The sequence below is a fragment of the Amblyomma mixtum genome, chromosome 6, assembly GCF_055824585.1.
Source record: "Amblyomma mixtum isolate Tamu chromosome 6, ASM5582458v1, whole genome shotgun sequence".
Taxonomy (NCBI): domain Eukaryota; kingdom Metazoa; phylum Arthropoda; class Arachnida; order Ixodida; family Ixodidae; genus Amblyomma; species Amblyomma mixtum.
Window position 1 is genome coordinate 160,543,831 of NC_143017.1, and position 22,649 is coordinate 160,566,479.

At 47.9% G+C, this 22,649-nt stretch overlaps 1 protein-coding gene across 1 annotated transcript; it reads right to left on the bottom strand.

The window, feature by feature from the left end:
• Positions 1 to 4,505: 4,505 nt before the first annotated feature.
• Positions 4,506 to 22,297, bottom strand: LOC149340993 (disintegrin and metalloproteinase domain-containing protein 10 homolog). Its single transcript, XM_089551215.1, has 11 exons — positions 22,215 to 22,297; positions 19,895 to 20,151; positions 16,762 to 17,130; positions 15,945 to 16,137; positions 14,033 to 14,217; positions 13,108 to 13,288; positions 11,489 to 11,636; positions 10,415 to 10,513; positions 8,259 to 8,449; positions 6,764 to 6,969; positions 4,506 to 5,476 (listed from the first exon to the last, which is right to left on the bottom strand). The coding sequence occupies exons 2-11, from the start codon at positions 20,129 to 20,131 to the stop codon at positions 5,300 to 5,302; spliced, it is 1,986 nt and encodes a 661-aa protein (XP_089407341.1). The 5' UTR covers positions 20,132 to 20,151; positions 22,215 to 22,297; the 3' UTR covers positions 4,506 to 5,299.
• Positions 22,298 to 22,649: the final 352 nt, after the last annotated feature.

A 22,649-nucleotide genomic window follows, 5' to 3' on the forward strand; every position in this document is an offset into this window, starting at 1 on the left:
GTCGACAGCGAATTTTCTGGTGAGCGGGGCCTTTAATGCCATCGCGTTAAAATGGACTTCATACTGACGCAAACGCTTTTTGCTGTTTGTTTGTTCATTCTTCAATGTTGCCAGCACGTGGCTTTATCGCTCTATTTGTGATTCAAGACGCGTACGTTTATCTCGACTGGTAGCGCCCAGGCGGAGCCGATTCTTTGTTGTTCTGGACTGTTGTGGTCACTTTGCTCGCCGTATCTCGAAAATTCGTTGTCGGCTTTAAATTTAGCGCAGGCGAGGGCGGCAGGCATTCTGTTCGACGACCGCCGAGCTCGCTTGTTGCTACACCGCCGCGCAATCATTCAGTTCTTTGCGGGCCCAAGTCAGGCCAAATAAACAGTCTCGTTTGGAAGCCCTTTTGGATATCGTCCTTCTCGCCGGATTATGGTCACCACTACGTGACAATACTGTACGCTCACCCCGGCATCGTGCAAGATATGGAGATCCTCGGACAGGTGCGTTGTAGCGACCACAGGATGACAAGGCCTCGAATTAGCTTAGACATGAAGATGGAAGGAAGAATCTAATGAGGAGGAAGCTTATGAATGAGTTGGCGGTAGGAGGAACTTCACGGGAATCCAGGATCGCGCTGCATAGCAGATATTGGGTTTTAACTGAGGAGGACGACCCCAGTGTTCAAGGGCAGTCATTATGCTGTCATTATGCTGTCATTATGAAGTGCACTGCAGGAGCTAGACGATAGGATGGTTAGAGAGGATATCGGCAAGCTCTCTCAGAAGACGAAAGATCTGGTTAAGAAACGCCAAAGCATGAAGGCCTCTAACACCACAGACAAAATATAGTTGGCAGAGCTATCAAAGCTAATCAAGAAGCACAGGGTAACTACGCAAGGAAGCTTAATATGGTGAGAATCTAGCAAAGCTCTAAAAACGGAAGTAGCTTAAGGAAACAAGGCATAGGCAAAAATCAAATATGTATCGATCGCTTCATGCAGAGACACGACACATCAGTAGCTAGGCCAGGAAAGACGCCCGATTCTTTATTGCGCATAGATTTATAGCTGCGGCTGCAGCGAGGGAAAGGGAAAGGAAGAAGGGGCGTTGGCCCATTATCGCGCCGCTTGCCTGATAGCCACATCTGATACAAAATGTATGCGTTAAGAGAAAAAGAGGGCAAAGTTATTAGCAATAGGGATAACGTAGTTAAAGTAGCCGTTAATGAGCCTTTAAGTAGCGGTAGTTAATAAGAGAGGGACAACAATGGAGCATCCTGCCATTAACGAATGAGGAACTAAAGAAGGCCTTAGGAGCAATGCAAAGGGGGAAAGCAGCTGGTGAGGATCAGGTAACAGCAGATCTGTTGAAGGACGGAGGGGACATTGTACTAGAAAAACCAGCCACCCTGTATACGCAGTGCCTTGTGCCCTCGAGCGCAGCAGAAGCTTGGAAGAACACTAACATTATCTTAACTCTTACGAAAGGAGACGTCAAGTACTCATAAATATTACAGACCGATGAGCTTACTGTCCACTGCCTACAAGGTTACTAACGTAATTGCTAACAGAGTCAGGACAACCTCAGACTTCAGTCAACCAAATGATCAGGCAGGCCTTCGTGAACGCTCTTCGGCAATACTGGTCGTACAGATTGGTCGGTGCATGTTTCGCGTTAAGGCTGGTTCACATGCAAGCGACTGAACGATTGAGCGGCGCGTCGCAGCGAAAAGTTCCAACTTGTTGGAACCTCGTCGCCCATCGCAGCGACGACTCAAAACAGGTTTTTCCGCCGCGGCGGCAGGATTCGCTAGCATTTTCGCATGCTTGTGAAATAGGCTTTATCCGCAAAATGGGATCTGCGCGGAAGTAGTCGCCGTTTTCACGGCGAGATGGAAAACAGCTGTGGTATGAAACTATGGCAAGGGGGAGGGGGGGGGGGGAAACGGCCAGGAGCTTCCCTCCTCTAAATGGTATGTGTGACGGGAAAGCGGCTGTGTCTGCATACCGTTCTTGGGGTTCGTAAATATGTAGGACATAATATATGAGCACATTTTAAATGCGCTTTCTTTTTTTCTGCAGACATATGTAGGCCGCATATGAGTCACGGTATGCATGAGTGCTGTACACACTCATCAGACCCCTGGCAAAAGCAGCTCTGCTGCGCCGACTGCGCCGATATGCCCTGGCTACATAACGCTCGGCGCGATTGCTTCATCCGGATAAGGTCATGTTAACTATAAACTGAAACATGCCATACTTCAGGTGACTGTCACGCATCCAAATTCCAACATCTCACTTACCCCGCACCTGACCCACGGGATTGTCATGCATAGAATGCTGACGACACTACGTGCGAAAACATTTTCTGCTTGTTTACAGCATGGATGCGCGCAGCCGCTGAATGTGCGCAAAAAAAAGAGCTCATTTATTCCTAAATCTTCAAAGCTTATCATGCATAGCGCCTTCCTTCCACAAAAAGTTGAAATTTATGCCTTTTATGGTGTTTCTCCGTTTAATGATGCCGATTTAGCTACTAGCTACAGAAAAAAGAAAAATTTATTCGGCCAATTACATACGCTGAAAGCTGAGGAAGATCGCAGCCGTATTGTTTCTTCAAAGACGATTTCCCTAAACATTTTACCCAAGATAAAGCCGAACACGTTGTCGGGCAAAGCTTTGTTAGAAAACTGGTGGGCATTTGCAGCACTGGGTGATCAAACCTAGCACTCCTGCATGCGACGGGGATTGTCTAACTACAACGTCACCGCTGTAGTCTACGAAGCGCTTTCCCGTCAAGAAAATTTCTTACGGAATCGTACATATGGCCTAGGTCGGGGTAGAGCACCGTTCCCAAGTAGAGGGCTGAAGGCATCATCCTCGCAAGGGCTGATGGCGAGCCGAAGAAATACGATTTTATATGTGTGAACAAGTTTTGCGCGGTTCGTACAGTCATCAACGAACCGAAGTCCTGCTATCGAGTGAGACGGTTCAGTGCACCACTACCACACCGTTGGTCATTTGTGAGTCCAACTTATGCTTGCTAAGCAGGATCGCAACTTCTCGACTGCACCTCGCACAGTGCACTCAACTCCGCGCAGGCGGGAGCAAATATGAGGACGAGCTGCTGCGCACTCGCTCGGCGCCAGTTGCTCCCAGCTTTCCGGACACCTATTTGCCTATTTCTTCCATTGTATCTATTGCTGTATTTATTCCCCGGGCCATTTCGTAGACATATCATGCGTAACATCTTTGGTGAAAGTTCTGGGTATCAGTCGAGCTAGCACAGAAGTCCGCTGCAGGCCATCTACCGTCTTTATCTGTGGCAGTTTGTACTAAAAAACACCTATCTATCCATGACGAGGACTTCATGTCAACCTTCTTGGTTATCCTGATAATCCCGAGACCATCTGCAACACAAACATCACCGACGTCTAAAACTGGCTTGGCGTATATGAGAGTGTTAGCAGACAAAAGGCGGGGACTCCATCGCCATTTTATGCCTGCAGGGTGTGGTTAGAGATGAAGACAAGCCCATCAGCTGGCACTTTGTAAACAGAAGCTCCGCGACAACATCCTCCCCACTGGTGACTGGTTAGCGCCCTGCAGGCTATCGCGCTGCCTTTAAACCATTCCATACACAGTGTGCAGTGCGTGCCCACAGCGAAGACAAGGGGTGGAAGGTTTGCGAAATTTTGCGTTATTCACTATCCACATGCGCTTTTTCAACCTGACTGGGAAGTTTTACGGTTTACGTTTTCTGCTCACTTACTCGCTGCGCATTAGGGACCAGCGTGACACCTGTCACACAGGGCCTAAGTGCAGTTTTCTAGATGCAGCTGCCACAACACTACTGTCATAGTGAGCCACCGCACGTCTACTCGGTTCGACTACGCTAAAACCCTACAACTCTTTTTTTTTTCTGTCTTCGTGCCATGCCCTGCTTCTAGAAGCCGAATAGCCAGCCAGACTACGACGAAAGGGTGACCCACTTAATGGGATTATCTAACACCCGAATAAGTTATTCTGAATGACTCTCACTTCTTAAGAGCGCTGTGTACATAAATACAATTCTCATTTTGCTTTCGCGTTTCGAGTTATTAGCACGAACACAATATGAGCTTTGTGTCTGCGGAGGACGAACTCGACCCAGCACGGTATGAATGCGACAGCGGCATTCCTGTACTAAGGGTAAAGTGTCTCCATTCTTTTAATGACCCTGAAAAGCGGGGTTGAGTTCGAGCTCTGACGCAAGAACTTCGAGCGCGGGACGTCAGGTGAGTTAAGGCACGCAGACGGTTCAAAAGAAAGGATGATCCCAAGGCCCCCCGTCATCGCTTCATCTTGGTGTGGAGGTCTCGAGATTAATTCTGTCAACCCCACTTCTTCAACGTCCACTGACACTGCACAACACACTGGTGTCTTAGACATTTCGCCTTCATCGAAATACGGCTTCTGTGACTGCGATTTGAACCCGCGACCTCATGTTGAGCACGAGGCCAAGGAATAGCGCATCACGTGGTGTGAAGCAAATTGTGACGCAGAATTTAGCGTACAGGATCAAATTTTAACAAATACGTACAGATTTTTATTGTGTTTTGGTGCATTAAATCTACACGTGGGCCGCAGGCACCATACAACAAAAATCAGTATCGACCACTTCGCGAGAAAGATGTGCAGGACGCTGCAATGTGACGAGTTTGTATTTTTTTGTTTATCTTTCAAGGAGGAGATGAATATATCACGCACGTAGTCTGTTGTGCCGCATGTTATCTTCTCTGGTCTCAGTGAAGGAATTGCTTGCTGCATCATTATGTATCTTCCTCACCGGCACGCCTTGACGTGAGTATCCCGCTTATTTTTATAAAGGATTACAAACATTGGGCCGTCAATAACTCATGGAGTGTACATAACATTCAAGTTAGATATCGCGGAAGAATTCACTTCGATTGATGTTCCACACGAGGGACTGCACCTTACAGCTAGCTTACAGAGGATAGTGCTCTAACTGCGTTGTGACATAAACATGTTGGACAATGTAAATCGTTGACCACGTTGATAACACTTGTCGAAGCTGTCAAGGTCGTCGCGCAGAAATATTCGGCTGCATTTTTCTCCACCCGCTCGGCAGTCCAGGTGGTGTCAGTGGGCCCTATTAAGCAGCCCCAGGTAGGTCAGGTACCAGTACCTCTGCGCAACCGAATTGCGCAGATAGAGCTGCGTGACAAAGAAGTTCTTACGACCGCAAGCTCTATCGAGGTCGTTAACTGCTGGGGAGTGCCCAGGCATCTGGGGCCGCGGGAAGCGACGTCACAGGCCGGCGAAGTCTCTGAAGAAGTCCAGAGGGTGGCGGATGCTGTCGCTGATCTTCCGGTTGGGCCGCAACATGGGGTTGGTGCTCGGGGTGTGCACCGCGCAGGCTCGAATGACGGCCACCGTAGCAGCGCTGCTCACCAGCAAGCCCAGGCCGGTCAGGTACCAGTACCTCTGCGCAACCGAATGATATATAGATAGAGTCGTGTGACAACGAAGTTCTTGCGCTGTAACATGCTACCAACTCCGGCGGCGAGTTTTAGGAGTCGCGATGCTGAAGCGAGCGCGTCATGTGCAGAATTCTGGATATTTTTTCAATTAAAGTTGATTATGAACGCTTCACATATCGTAAGAGTGCGCCATAACAATCAATTTATCCGCAGATCCCTCCTTCGGGCGCTTGCGATTTTCTACTATTTACTGTCAAACATGCAGCTCATTGGTTTTCTATATAGCAATCTTAGCTGCTCGGTGCGAGTGCAGGACAGACTTTAAAGCACTATTTTGCTTCCTATCGCAGAGTTAGACCATTCGCTTAAATATGTTCATATCACTATTTCACAATATTCCGCACTGGCTTCACATTCAAAACTGATGTCCAAGAAAGCCCAACTTGGCGTGGGTTTAAGAGAGAGTCGAGGAGAGCTATCCCTTTCCTTCCATCTCGGAGGGAGAAGTCTTGCATGGCATAGCCAAAATGACTTGCTTTTTTTTTCAATTATGTAACACCTTAAGCAGGAACACACCGCTCTCTTTCAAGTTCCTTCAAGAGTTGCCCACGAATACATCCTTTGCTGTTTGATTGCAGGACTTCGGTGCGGCCACTGGGACAAATCTATCCGTTCCGCACTCGATCCACTGCTGCTACGTAGCTATCGGCGTGTGCTGGTTATTGTTAGAGGCAGAATATAAATAATATTTTTTAGCTGAAACGCATGAAATAGCTTGCTTCTGGCACTTTTTCATGCCCACAGTGCAGGAAGCCACGTTGAGGATGCACACAATCCACTCATTGTCCCTAACGGGTGCATTTTTTAATTATTATTTAATAGTGCATTATTTGAGCGCAAAACCAACCCTGTGGGCTTTGGGGGGATGCCGTACACTCTAAACACGAATACGCCTATATGGGAGTTAAAAGGGAGTAAAATGTCCTTTAGCGCACTCCCTTCTATATAAAGAGTGCTCAAGAGGACAGCTTTACTCTCTTTTTTACTCCTTCCTGTTTAGAGTGATAGGGATCGTCCGTAGAGCCCGCTATCTCGTGCTCAGCAGAACTCCATATCCATGCACTGAGTCAGGTGAGAGCACCTTTCCACACACCACTAGCGTGATTTTTGAGCTCAGATGAAAGCCGCAACCACAGTCCGTTGCTTTAAAATCTCCGCCTTTAACCCGAGGAACAGAATAGCGAACTAGGACGCTCATTGGAGGTAAGTTCGAAGTGTCCCAGAAGTGTACCAGGGCAGCCGCGATGAAGCTGCTTATGTCGAAGCGCAGCAGATGCAACCTGGCCAGCGAGCCCTCGGCGTTGATGAATCGGCAGCGTCGGAAGGAGTCGCAGTAGCCCTGCAAGTCGGCGCACGCGGCCCCTGGTTCCAGGCGCCTGTGGCAGAAGGCACTCATGCGCTCTATCTTGCACGCCTCGAGGCACTCGCTGTCTGGAACTGCGTAGACCGACCCAGACATCGTAGTTTGCGCCGACGTGGTGGCACTTGCTTATAAGGGCGTTGCGGAGGCTCGAAAAGAGGTAACAATGAGCATTTGTAAGTGAACTATTCTGATCACGCTAGGATACCGCATCACCTTGAATTTTCAGGGACACGTATACTGAAGAAACCAAGACATCGGGCCGCCACAGCCATCCAAAGACGACCACAGTGGCGGCGTGCTTGAGTAACTCGGTGTAAACTAAAAACTCTTCGGTTCAGGGAAGACTCGATATTTGCGGTTTATTCCAGAGTTTCCAACTTGCCTATATCGTAGGCTACACGTGTTGCCTGCAAATGCCATTGGTTGGTTCTGATAGCTAGGTTTAGAAAAGTGGTTCAGAGAGTAGCGTTACATTGAAGCACACTGAACTTGTCATCCAGTTTCGGATCCTTGCCGGAACGATTATCTTCGTGAAAAGAAACCTGTTTTTGCAGATGGTGCGTGCTGAGAGAGATATGGATCTCTGAAAGGATGCGCAGTGCTGCATGTACGAGACCGGTGTAAATAGCAAAACTTCACTGCCGCTCTTACATGGCAAAAACAAAGCCTTGACCTAGTGCTCATAACCTGGTGATACCGGTCGTGGCGGCAATCCAGTTCCTCACTGGAGCTGGCTTATAGGCGTTGAAGAATGCTTTGCGATTTGATGGTTGAGGTTTAGCTATGCATCTACAAAGATGAAGGAAATGGCGTTCATGTTGGATGCACTTTTACTGCTCTTCTCAGTAGCTCTCTGACTACCAAGTTTTCTGGTAGCCGTATGAGGGAGCTGTTCTTTTACTGCTCTTCTCGATAGCTCTCTGACTACCAGGTTTTCTGGTAGTCTTATGAGGGAGCTGTCATTTCAGCTATGTTAATTAAAATCTTGGAATGTGGAAGAACGAATGTTCCATTCCCCCACCAGGGATCTGGAGCGCTGAGGGTTCACTAAGTGAGTCTCTCAACAAAGCCCTAGAAGCTATGTAGCTGAGATATTTTTCAAAGGGACGGTACATATGAGCAGTGACTGCATTCTTGCGATCAGTGGCGTGGCACGGTGTGCACATTAGGCTGACATTTTTCGATGGCTCCAAATCTCCAGCATGTCGGCCTTGACGCTGTTTCACAGCGTAGATCTCGTTGTTAGAACGTTTTGTGAAGGGATCCGTGTCATTGTCGTCTAAGACAACTTGATGCCGCAAATCGCGTGAGATAAGGAGAACAAGCAGGAGATAAGAGGTGGATGCCAAAAGCACCAACTCACGGCCCTCCGTGCAGGCGATCAGGCACATCTCGTCGGGCGTGTGGTGCGGGTCCGTGAGGTAGCACTGGTGCAGGTTGTACAAGCGGCACACCGACTGCCGGCAGTCTCCGGACTCGCACAGCTGTGTGCCGTTGTTGCACAAAGTCCCATCGGGTTTCCACTTCGATGCCGGGCACTCGCCGCTGGCTCCGCTGTTGTCGAGCCATCGTGAGGGCTCCGTCAAGGCATGTTTTCTACTTTCCCGCAAAAGATGCATCATCCCCGTCAGCCTGCCAACTGCTAGACAAAGGCCTCTCCCATATATCTCTGCATGAAATTAACCCGGTCCCGTGCCAGCTGCGGCCACCTTATCCCTGCAAACTTCCTAACCCAATCTTACCCATAACGACCATCGGTTATCCTGCCTTCGCACTACAGTAAAATTACACATTTTTTTCGGAAACCACGGAATGTACGACCACAAGGGCTGCGGTTATTGTGACATTGCGGAGACATGTTTCATTTTCGTGATGATTCTATATACGTACTGTCATGCGCATTGAGGTTTCTGCGAAATCCTGATGATTATTAATGAATGAGCACTTAGGCTCTTATTCGACAGGCCCATCATGAACCGTACAATGTTTAGATCCATGACGCCCCAGCTGTGGTCTGACAGACACAAACAAGCGAGCGAGTGCTATCTCCATTCAGTTATTGTTGACAGTAACAATTGATTATCCGGGTATCTAGAGCTATGATGACGTTTGTTCTGCAGCTACAGACGAATTTATCGGCGACAAAATTCTGCTTAAAAATCTTCCCATCCGTCCATTCCAACTCGTGACGTCCTTACCGAAAATTACGGGTTGCCGCTGTTCTCATGTGCATGGCGGTGTAGCGTAGCCTCTGGGATCCGAGCAAAAAACCGGTGTCGACGCATGCATTTCAGTTGCCACAACGGCCGGTGATGGCGACACCTTTGTTTCTTTCTTTGGTCTTTTTTTAGCTTAGCTCAGTTTTCTATGGCAGTAGTCTTTTTGTTATTAGGGTGCGGTACTCTTTTGATGCAGACCACTTTTATTTGTCCTCAGTGTACCTTTAATGAGGCGATCGATACACTCACGAGGTGTGAATGTAACAGTTTCGCTGACAATTAACACTCCAAAACTTGATCCCTTTCACCTGTCCCAAACAACAAGCGCGTCCAATCATCTGCTTCAATTTTTTGCTCGTCGTTTTATAGACATCACGTGGTTGTGGCGCCCCATGCTGGCGCATGACATCGGAATCTACGTGATTGGAATATACCGCGACACGCGAATTCGAAGAAGTTGTCCTTGGTCCCTTTTCTCTGCGTAAAACTGGCAGTCCTTCCATTTGACGTTTTATTTTTTGACTATATTGTCCAATTTATTAATTTATTATCATTGTGATAATTTAGGAACCCCCCATAATGCCTCGAGCTTATGTTCGTTCTATACATTTCGGATGGTTTCTTTTGCAGCAGCAACCATTAAACTTTGCTTTTTAGCAAGTGATATAAGCAAAGTCTAAAACGCTGCGCAGGCTCTGAGTTAGACGCTCGAACACAGAACCCTCGGTCGCAATGACTTATTATAGATGCTCCAGGGGGCGTATTTTCACGCCGCCCCTATCTACTCCATGCGGCTCCGCTCCCCTCAGATTCTGCGTTCCGGCAGCTGCCTTATAGATCCAAAGCTTCTATTCAGTCATCCCGTCTTTGGAAATTGGAGAAATGGGAACTGCACAATTGGATGACACACTTGGTTTTTGAGGCGGTCGATCAGCTTTGAAGTTGCCTACCAATACACATTCCATTTCTCCTTTGTGCCTGTGCCTGTAGGCCCCAAAACTTAAGGCACCCGCCAATAGCCCTTGAATTAATCACAGGCGCCGCTCTCGCTTTCCGGAAAAATACGTACGAAGCGGTGAACAGTATAGTTCTCATCAGGGGTTACCTTACGGACATACAAAACTGGGACCAAGTGTCCAAATCCACCAGTATCAACCAGTAATCAACCTGAGCACATTGGCGCTGTACCCCCCCCCCCCCCCCCCCACACACACACAAAAAAAAAAAAAGGGGGGAGGGGGCATATTTCTCTTAGCGAGTTTGCTATGTCCCCTTTGGGCAGACATTGATGTAAGGATACTCGCAGAACGCCTCATGCTGGCAGTCGTCTTCTGGCCTGCATAGCACCGCAGGTCCGTAAAAGGTGCAGTTCTCAGTGCAGCAGGCTTCGTTGCTGGGGCTGGAATAACATGGCAGTAAGGATCAAGAGCGAATTACGAGGCTTTGCGTTTCACTTTCTAAAGATTCTTGAAGTGGAACGGAAACTACAGTCTCTGCGTGCCGATGTCGTTGCCTCTAAAAAACTTGAGGGGACACTTTAGCTCCGCCTCACGGGTATGACGCAATACATGTTACACAAAATAAATAACCGAGTACTATTACAATCACTGCATCTATTTCACTGCATGTATTTCACTGCATGTATTACACTGCATGTAATCACTGCATGTATTTGACTACAGTGGTCAATTACAGTCCCAGAAAAGTAATCGATTACTATTGCATTATTTCCCTTGCAATTTTTATTTGTCATCTAACATAAATTTAACCAGACTAGGATGAACTATTGATGCTTAATTGCTTGATGTTTTGATTTACGTTGCGAATTTACAAGAGTTGTTTTGTGAAGTTTTTGTCGCTATTTTCCCCACATTTCCTCACGAAGAGGTCAGCAGCTACACTGAACCCTGGAAGGGGGGAGGGGGAGTATTATGACGTATGAACTCCTTGCCTACCATCTCGCATTTGCGCACACCTGCCGGCCGCTGGGGTTTGCACGCCCGTCACCTTGTACCACAAGAGGAAGCGGCCTGCTCGTGAGGAACCGAGTTCCCCAACCTGATATTGCATGTCTCTGTTATTTACATTACGTTTGTTTTTAGCTTTCTGTACGCGTCTCTCTTTGTGAGTATAGCTGCGTTCTGCAAATGTATTCCCTGTTTTGCATCCGCACTTTCCACTGCATGCCTTGCATGGGGCACGGACCCCGTCAAGCCTTTTTAGGGATTTCTGTTCGCGCCCCTAATCATCTCACGGTGTTTGAATAAACTGATTTGATTTGATTTGATTTGATTTGATTTGATTTGATAAGGAGCTTATCCACGAGCCGAGCGTAGAATGGCGGCACAGTAGGGAGTGCAGCGGTGACGCTCGCCTGCATTTGGCGCCAGCCGTGAGGGTGCAGTGCTTGGGGTGCTTGCGCGAATGGCAGCACTTGTCGCTGCACTCGAACAGGTCGTAGCCGCAGTCGCACTCCTCCGAGCCTTCGCGGATCAGGTTTCCGCAGAAGGGGCCCGTCGGCTCTGCGAAACAAAAAAAAAAAAAAACCAGCGAGGGCACTGAGATTAAGCTGAAGTTGGCCAATTTCGTTAGGTTACTGCGATCTGATGATGAAGAAGCAATTTTCATTGAAAGGCGAGCACTTGTAAGCTAGTAAAGATCCAATACGTCGAATATAGGTATGGCCGCCGTCGGCCGTTTTCTAGAGCAAAGTGCGGTGACGTCAAGACAGTTTTTGTGGACGCGTAAGCTATAGCCTACCCCGACACTGGCTTCCGAACGGCGATCACGGAGTCCTCTTCTGCTATGGCGTCCTGAACGGCGGCAAAAAGGTGATCTTTTTGCATTAAATTTTTCTACATCTAACATGCCTTTGGCGGCAGAGGAAACATCAACATATTCACGAAGAACAAAAAAAGTTAATTGTACTGAGGACAAAAATTCGACGAAGTTATCCTGTGACCCTTTAAAAGTGTCCCTTTAAGAAATAATGGTGCGTGAGTGCACATGTACACATGCTTGCAAAAAAAAGTTGATTAAGTGGCAGTTAACCCACTATACGCTATTCTAAATGCGAAAGCATTGACTACGTTTCCGCCCTGACTTTCTCGTTTACTGCCGCGTGGTGTTATCCTGGATGGGAACTGAGCTTGGTGGCAGCCAAAAACCTCACCTCTTAACTCTTTGATGCACACAGTTGAATTCATTGCGAACTCCCAGCATTTTCTGAAAGCGTGTGACAACTATCTGCGATTTCTCTTTCTTCCAGACAATTATAGCACACTTTTTTTTTTGTTTAACTAGGGCGTTTTTTCTAATTAGCTGGCGCACGCAGTAAACTATATGGCTCAAAGCAGTGAGCTTGGTAGAACGCCCTTCGGAATTTTCCACATTGTCATGCAGACAGATTTGTCACCCATAATAATGTATTCTGGCTTTTCTAGCTGCAGATGCGTCTTCGGAGAAAAAAAAATAATGCGATTCCAGGACCATTCGAGTGTTCATTTCACAAATCCCAGTGCTCCGATCTTCCAATTGATTACCATTTGCGCATGACTGTAAAAAAATGAATAGCTGACTTAAGCTGAAGGAATAGCTAACACGCACACACCACGCACGCACGCACGCACGCAGGCACGCACGCACGCACGCACGCACACACACACACACACACACACACGCACGCACGCACGCACACACACACACACACGCACACGCACACGCACACGCACGCACACACACACACACACACACACACACACACACACACACACACACACACACACACACACACACACACACAGCGTGTCCTCGTTGTTTTGTGACTACTCTGTGTAATAGATGGCGGTGTCAAAAGCGAGACGCGGAAAAATCAGGGTCAGTCAGGTATTTTGTACTTAGCGCTTGAAAGCCTGATGGAGCCAAAGCACACCTAAAATGCAAATGAAACACTCAGGCTTCATGAGACAACATGCGTATGGCAAAGTTACTCACCTTGGAAGCAGTTCGGACGCGTCCCCTCGCCCGCGAGCATGTCTTCAAGGACGCCGGAAATGTATTCTATGCTGCAGGGCGAAAACTTGCGGTTGTTGGCGGCGGTGCCAGTCTGGGCGTTGGCGAACATGATGTAGTTGCCCTCATCGCCACCGGGAACGCACACCGGTGCGTAGTCATGCTGCAGGACGATCACCCAATGCAGGTCCAAACACTAGATGCAAGCAGTCTGAGTCGCTTTAGGACGTTAAACCCTAATAAACCAAACCGCTGACGCCTCCTCGGTTCTCTTCGCCTCTTTTTGCCCCCTTTTTATCATTTTCTTTTTGTTTGTTAATTAAGTCAAGTACTGAGTTAGTGTAATTATCTTATGCTTTAATTAAAGATCGATTTATTTACTCTGATTATACCTTCTTTTATCTCAATCAACCATTTTGGTTTTTAAAATTTGGCGCCATGGTTGCATTCCCGCCCATTTACTATATCCCCGTCCAGCCTATTCAACCGTCCAGTGGTTCTTGCTGATCATTAAATAACTAATTAATCTGTTCCAATGAAATTCTTTGTTTGATTATTTATCGCTCATCAAATACATTTCAATTCATTTCAAACTTTATTTTCAAACCTTTGCCTATTTTTCTACTATATTGGCGTCCACGGTTGTTTTCCCGTCCACTCAATATATCGACGCCCGCGCTAATTCGACGTTTTTTTCAATATTTTTGGCTCTAATTAATTAACTAATCATATCGACATAATTTTTTGCCTCAACATCCCCGCATCATACTCCTTCGATTACAACCACTCGTTTGATGCTACCCCTTCTGAGAACGTCACAACTGCTGAGGTAACGTTTTGCGGACACGTTTTGGTGACACGACTCCGCCTACATAGCCTAGAAATGCCTTCGCATTAATAAACGCACGGGTGAACCAAAGTTGTGTCCCAGCTCGTGAGCGAAGGTTATCTCGGAGACGCGCTGCGGGACACGGCCGTTGTGGTTCTGGAAGGAGACGATCCCCGTGTTGAGGCTCATGGGGCCAGAGTAGCGCACTGACGTGCCGTCCTGCACGACCGGCTGGAACGGCTCGCAGATGCCCCCGGGGAAGCCTGCGGAACGGAAGGGAAGCGCGTTCGCCTCACACGTTCGACGCGGTGCAGCGGAGACTGATGCGAATGTGGCAGGCTCTGTCAAATCATGAATGACAGTTTACCAGTACCCCTCAAGAGAAAAGTATGCAACAGCTCTATCTTACCGGTACTCACCTATGGGGCAGAAACGTGGAACCTAACGAAGAGGGTTCATCTTAAGATGGAAAGAAAAATGATTGGTGTAACGTTAAGAGATTGGAAACATGCGGAGTGGGTGAGGGAACGAAATCGGGTTAATGACATCCTAGTCGAAATCAAGAGGAAGAAATGGGCTTGGGTAGGGCATGTATTGCGAAGGTAAGATAACCGCTGGTCCTTAAGGGTAACGGAGTGGATTTCAAGAGAAGGCAAGCATAGCAGAGGGCGGCAGAAAGTTAGGTGGGCGGATGAGATTAAGAAGTTTCGGGGATAGGGTTACCGCAAGGGTCAAAGGACAGGGTTAATTGGAGAGACATGGAAGAGGCCTTTGACCTGCAGTGGGCGTAATCAGGCTGATGGATGACGGATGGATAATGTCCGAACGTAGAATGTCTACACCACGAGCGGTGAGGCTGCACTCTAATCACGATTTACCCTGTAGAGGAGCCTTAAGCCTATATAAGCTGTCCTCTAGCGCACCCCATTTTAGGAACAAAGTATTCTGCCCAAGCCCTGGGGTAGATTTCCAACACTAAAAATGCGGAATACTCAGGTTTGGCATCGGAAACAAATTTCTTCTTCGAAACATGCGAAGCTCTAGCAGTTACGAAGAATTTAACCTAGGTTTCAATCTTCTCTATTTGCTAACTTCGGGAACAGCTATGCATCTTTTAAAAGCCGCCTCCCATTGCTAACTGCGTCAAATTACTATGCTTTACAGGGGAAATGTGTCTGTGTTGTCAAGAGTAAGCATTTCGTATATTTAGTAATCGAAATCTACTCCGGAACTTGGCCAGCATTCCCTCTCCCTAAGAAGGTCTGTGCTAGAGCACAGCTTACTCCCCTTTTTCCTCTCATATAGGCGTATTCGTGTTTAGTTCGGGTTTAGAGTGTGGGCTAATGCTTGCTTGAGCGGCGACATCGACGACGCCGTAAGCTCTTTGAACTGCCTGAATTGGTAATTCTCGACCTCACATTCATATATCGCTGGTAGTGCTCATACCTCTCCTGGCGCAGTGGTGCAGCAGCAGCAGTGGTTCGGTGAGTAGCAGCACCTGCCCTGCGATGGCAGGTGCAGCCAAAGGTGGGGCTTGTGAGACCCATGTTGCTCTTTCCGAACAACCTCTCGCGACCAGTCATCAATATAACTGCCACCTGCCATGTGGTCAGTTTGCTCACAATCCGGCGGGCAGGTTGTGATGATGCCGCAACGTCGCATGACCTAGGTTGTCCACCAAAGTTGTCGGAGAGGCAGGTTGCTCTGGCTGCTCCGGCACCGAGGCTTAAAACGGTCGCCAACGCCGCCGACGCAGACCAATTTTTTTCCGACTTGAGGGTACTAACTTGTTACGGAGCAGGCAGGTAGGACTGTTGCAAACATCTGAGCTAATGCCCCCACGCTGCGGCTTGAAGATATTATACACGAAAATCAGGGAAGGGCACTAGAGCTGTCAATGCTGCACCCGAAATGCAACGGTCACAACGCCAGCGGTGTTATGGATTGTTCTGATCTTTCCTCTGCAGAAACTTAGAAACCACTTTCTCACCTGGTCCATCGGCGATGTACGCGACGCCCAGAAGACCGCCTGGAAAAGCGCGGTGCGTCCACAGGTACGAGGCACAATAGGAGCTGTGGTCGCTGCGCGACAGCGTGCTCAGCAAGTGGGTCGCGTCCAGGTCTTCGCGGCAGAACGAATTTGAGTGCCGCCGCTGGCCTTCGCACGCCCTGGTGTCGTTGATCTGCGGCCATCAAATGCAGGGAGCGGGAAGCAGAGCCGGACGTGACGCAAGCAGTCGTTTGAGCGATGATCCTCCCGTGCTCCTCACTTCAAAATAAAATCCGCTAATTGGTATATGGTATTCTGGCTTTGTGAAGGCCTTCCCATTGTCGCCTCACCTCTGGAAGTCAACTGCCTGAAATAGCCCGGAATCTGCATTTGGTCGCAAATATTTAATGTTGTATGTATGATACCCCATACAGCTCCTAGATCCGTAAACTGGCCACCTGGTATTGAACTATTCTGGCGTACCTGGTGCGAATAAAGAACGCCAATTTATGCGATACCTAGAACCCACATGCCGCTTCAGAAATCTACATACCATACCATACCATACCATACCATACCATACCATACCATACCATACCACACCATACCATACCATACCATACCATACCATACCATACCATACCATACCACACCATACCATACCATACCATACCATACCATACCATACCATACCATACCACACCATACCATACCATACAATACCGTACCATACTATTGAAATCCAATGGCCATGGCCCCCTAGTCTGAATACATTCATGCATTGTTGTGCTCGCGCGGCTATGGGTACAGTGGATACCTGGACTCGCTGCACGGCGAACGAGACGCCGGTGATACCCATGAAGTCGGTGGCACCGAACATCTCCGATGCAGCGGCCACGTGCGACGCCACCAGGGCGATGACGGTGTCGCGAGCGCGCACCTCGTCTCCCTCTAGGTCCTCGAGCACGGCCTCGAACAGCAGGTGGTCCACACCGATGTGCAGGTGGCACACGCGCTTCGGCGTTCCCGAAAGGCCCTTGGGGAAAGAGGCCCTCCTCAGAAGCGCCGTGCTGCTATTCGCCAATCTCCCGTCTTGAATGCCATGCTGTGGAGTGTGGCCAAAATCCGCGTTGACGTGGCGCGCTTGAGTCAACAAGGAACGCTTCGACCGACGCCGCCGGGTTGCCTGCAGCCAAGAGACGCAAAAAGCATTCCAAGATGTAGAGAAAAAGGTCCGGAGTTCACTACCATCTGTTTCTGTCACTTTTTGTAACGGTAAATTATGAGCGAGGGTAATGGTGGTAGTGAGAACTTTTGTTATACACAGGAGAATTTGGGACATGCTGGCCCCTGGGCCATGTACAGCCCCACTGCACTCAAACTTTCATGTCCCGGATGTTCATAACGCTGGCAGTCCGGCCTGTGGTGATGGCTTGCTTGGCCGGGTCCTCGAAGCGCAGCAGGATCTCTCAAGCCTCCCAAGTGGCAAAGTGCTCCAGGCCCCGCGGGGAAGGGTCCGCCGGGCAGAGGAAAAGGATATGGTCGAGGGTAGCTTTGGGGTGGTGGTAGGGAGTACAGGAGGGGCTTGTGTGGACCTGGTGATAGCACGACCGTACGCAGGGGGACGGTAGGGTGCGCGTTTCGAGGCGTCTTCAAAGTGATGATAGATGTGGAAGGAGGGGTGGGGTTTTGTTGCGCTCGTTAATGTGCACGGCATTGTCTTCCTCTTCTCCGTGTGTGAGGGCAGTTTTTTTGTTGACAGTGCCTGACAAACTTGCGGATCATGCAAGCGCCTTGAGCGCGTTTGTGTAATTAAAAATAAAGAGTGCAATTTTCTTTCAGCTATTTACTAAGCAGGATTACATACTCAAGCCCAGTAACTGCGTGCTTCAATGAAAAAAGTGTTCGTATAATAAATGCTTGTCATCAAATCTTCAACTGCGACCAAAACTCCGCTCCTTGCAAACGCTCTTGATAGTGAACATTCATATCGCCGAAAACCACACGTGGACGAAATAGAGAAAGGAGAAGTCCTGCACTCCTTTAATGAAGTTTTGACAAACAGATAATTTGAATTCAGACAAGAGGTTACCATAGGCACTTATCGTGGCGGTCACGGAAATTATGCACACGCGTGACAAATACACAAAAATATAAAAAATGGGCAGGAATCAGATAAGCGAGAGGGTTGCAGCAAAGTCATTGTACTGCCATATATCCACAAATTCCTGCACTCAATCAGAAAGATTGCCCATAAGGTAGATTAAATGTTCTCATGTCCGCGTAAGAAAAAAATGTAAGCTTTGCTCGATACAGCATCAGAGTCAGTACGTATAGCCTGTGCTAGCAGTGTTATCTATCAGATTTCAGTGGCAATGGGCATATAGGGTAAACGGGCCGTTGTTTTTAACTAGCGCCAATGCGGGCGTCACAAAGTTAGCGGTGGGAGTTCCGATCATTTAGCGAATCACTGTCGTTCCTGCAAATATAAGCCACGCTTCCAACATTGCATTATGACGTACATGATTGTGGACCAAAGGACAGGCGTCTGAAATCACGAGGGTTGGAACGGAGAAGTCATTGTCAAGAAAGGAAGTAGCCTTGGATACTGTGCATAGTGCGAACATATGAAACTCGTACGTGTTTTGAGATTTTGAGGTATTTGAATTTTGTGCCTTTTTGCAGGTTTTGCAGGTACCCGAATTCACAGTTTTGTCGATTTTGTGATAACACTTGTAACGCCCTTCGTGCCTCTTTTCAACCACGCTTTACTGCGTTTACAAAATGAAAGACATTTCTTTGAAGTGACGGCGTGTGAAACCTCGGCGAATGAAAGCTTCAATTTTCAGAAGCACCGCCTACCTTCAACCAATGGCGTGCACCGTGTGGAGCCCAAGTCGAGGCCTCAGCGAAGGAGTGACCACGGTTATTAATCGGTGGCAGTAGAGCACTTCTAATGAATACATATGCTGACCTCATCCCATTCTCATCCGTGACACCCCGGCGGATCTTGTTAGCAGCTGTGTTCAGCGCTGTATTTATTTGCGTCCACCTTGACATCTTAATCTTAACACAATATTTTCAAGGAAACGAATTAAATATTACCTGAGAGCCTGCCAGGCGTTACGAGGTGGAAGCGCTGTTATTGACAACAAATCGTCACGGTGCATCTTAACACATGCTGGAGTGCCCTGGATCACCTACACTACGGCGGCTACCATAGCAAGATTATGCTGATCGGTTTGGGATCGTTATCTCTATGTACACTGCACTATTTTGTATTTGCTGCAGCATTAGCTGCATGACACCTCTAGGTGCCGCAGTGATATCCTACGCTCCGAGCATTCGCATTATATGCAGAGGCAATACGCGATCTAATCATGTGTAGCCAGGAACCTACTGACTTTTGTAGCGGTCACATGAGTTCCCTAGGCCTGGTGCTCAGTTTTCCCGTTTGAGAAACGGTTGGAAGTTTGGGAAACGAATGCTGATAGTAGCTTTATCCCTCGTCAGAAAGCCACTATAAGGTGAAACATTCAAGCCCGCACACTACCAAACCTAGCTCGACGCAATAAGATTTGGCCCGCGCAATACCCAGCAAAGGCCCGCCCGGCGTGCGGAGAGATTTCCGACATCCTCCACATGGTTTGGAACTGCCCCGAGCAACGTAAAGCGTAAAGTTTACAGGAACTCAGCTATGAGCAACGAGAGGCGAAGCTGGCTCACACAGAGCTCCCCCTTAGCGCCAGCTGATCGGTCAGGCCTGGAGAACCGTATTCGCCAATGGTTTCAAGGACCTGGGTGAACCAACCATGTAATTACTTTATATTAATAAAGTTTGTTCTCTCTCTCTCTCTCTCTCTCTCTCTAGCTTTGAGCCCGTGCCTCCGCCTGTTCTTCGTCTGCGGTTTTCCCCATCTTAGACACGAAGAAATGCACAGATATTTCACTGCCTGCAGACGTGACTTGCGGCGTCGGCGCTGATTGTCATCCATGCGGCTCCCGCGCAGGCTTTGGGCACCGCAGAAGGGGCCGCCAGCTGTGACATCACGGGTCGAGTAGATCACCGAATGGAATGGCCGCGGCGACGACGAAGGAAAGAAGCGGCTGGCTCGCTCCACGTAGAACTCTTCGCCAGGGGAGAAGACGATGTGGCCGGTGAACACGCCGTCCATCAGGGCTCCCATCACTCGGCTGCCGGCAGCGCCTGTATGAAATCAAGGTCGAGGCAGCGCCACACTGTTGCTCAGTCCGACGTGTTTCCTGTAATGGCCGAAAAAACTGGCTTACTCCATTCACTACGGCGTCCCTCATAGCCTGAGTCGCTTTTGGGCGTTAAACCCCAGTAAACCAGTAAAAAACTTGGGGGACACTTAAGTACACCTTAAGAGTATGATACGATAGTGTCAAATGGTCCCTACGTTCACTTGGAGGTCCCTTAATTGGTACACCCTTTCGCAGACACTTACACGTTGGTTGCCATCACAAACTGCTTTGTTGCACATCATCGTTCATATTAACTGACGGTGAAAACTAGTTACACCAATGAACTAAGTGTTCCTGCAATGTAATTCGCGTACTGAGCGCTGTGACGTGCTCGTACAAGGCCTCTGTTTATCCTACCGAACAAACGTTTCTGGTGGGTGTAGAAGTAGCGTGCACTGCTCCCGACCCAAAGTAAAGCGGTTCAATTCGCCTTGACCACCTCTCTTTTCTTCAGCAAAACCGCCCCCTTTCTTACTGGTCAAGACGATGTTAGCGTTTTTCCAAAATTCTGGTACGTTCGAGGCCATAGGGCATTGCGTATATAGGGTGGCCAGTTTTTCTAGCACAATCTTCCGACCGCCCTTCGTCTGTTGGTATGTGGGGTTTGATGTCCCAAAGCTGGACGTGAGCTTTGCGGGACACAGTAACGAAGGGCTCTGGATTCATTTCTGTCACCTGGAGTTCTCTAACCTGTACTGACACCGCGCAGCACTCAAGTGTTTCCGTACTTCGCCTCCATCGAAGCTTGGACTTAGCAGCCGCCACGGCAGCGAGTGTGAGAAGGCAATATTTCATCATTTCCGATCACAAAATATCTAATGTTGGCGTCCTTGGGATGTCTTAAAGAGGACCTGGAGTAGCCGTAGTGGTCTCTCTACACAGCTCAACGAACTGATCAAGCAATAAGTTTCACTCAAGCTATTTCCATTCACGAGATATGAGCGAAGTGCAGCTTTAGTTGGAACATTTTATCTCCGGTATCCATATGACGCGCTGCATACGCGCCTAAGATTAAGAGAACAGGCCTTTTTTTTTTTTCAACTTTAGCACCTGCAGAGCTAGCTCGTCCTGTTTGGGATCCAGTAGCTTTTCAGGCCCACATTAAAGTAGGCGACACTGTGTGAAAATGATGCAGGCCAACCTACTGCGCATGCAGAGATCTGGCCATAAATTAAGCTCGCTAAAAGGGTCTGCGCGAGAAGGTACGCGAAAGCTTCTCGAGATGGTTTACATATAGCCCTATATGTAAAATACTCTTCTCCAAAGTTTCTCTTTGGAGAAGACAAAGTTTGCCTAAAGTTTGTCTTTGGAGAACGGTATTTTTCCTGACCGCGCACTCCAACCAGATTTTATAAAAATTATTTCAAGCGGGAGTTCTACACAAAAAAAGTTGCCTTCCTAGAAATTCAGCCAGCCAGAGCAAACTGCTGAATGTCTCGTATTAAAACTAGCTGATATCTTACATCCCCTTGTCTTAGACATCATCCGAAGTGGTCGAATAACTTAACTGTTGACGGCTGTAAAAATTTTAAAGCCTTTTCAGTGCAGCTCCTCTGTTCAGAATTTCTTCGCACGGTACCTCTCAAAACTAAGCCCTCAAACCGCAAGTATTGATATCTTATGGACATCATTGTCTCTAGCCCTACTCCACTTTAACGCCTCCCAGCTTCAATGCTGTATTGTGCAGTCCTAATGGAAGCTATGACGTTGTAACAAAAGTTTTCTCTGAGAACATGCTGAGTTGGACAAGCTTATCGTGAAAGCGAAACGGCTGCAGTGTAAATGGCAACATTCGCAATCTGAAATTATAGTTAATAAAGAAGAAGCATAGCAAAGTTTAATTTAGCAATTGTTTCCTTCGTGCAACCTGCGATTTATCAATAATTGTGATAATAAAGTGCATACAAACTATTTTACCACGCAACAAAGTGAACAGTCGCTGTATCAATTCTTTTGATTCGCAAAAGTATGTTCAAAAGTGCCTTATTTACGAAATGCACTCACCGATGACGTAGCCGGAGTAGATGTGGTCGATATGAGCGTGTACGATGCCGTCGTTGGTTACCAGGACAAAGTCGTCCGAGAAAAAAGACCGGTCACGTACAAGTTTCAGTTTAAACTCCCTGAATAGGGAAAAGAAAGTACCGGTTTAAGATAAGGAAATGCAAAATTATTTTTGTGATGTGATAACTCCAACAGTTTTTGATAACTGAATAGGAATTTCAAACAGATTTTATATTGACATTGAAGGTAGCTCCGTCCTAGAGGAAGAAAAGAGCAGTATATCTGAACTTAGTCGTACCTGAGGCATATCTGAAGGCGTCGAGTAGTGAGGTAATCACCGTTGCTGCTAAAGACACAAGTGCTCTAACTTTTGAAAGCACTCCAGGAATGCCTCGTGAACAATGTCATTTGGTTATTCTCGGTCACTATGCGAGC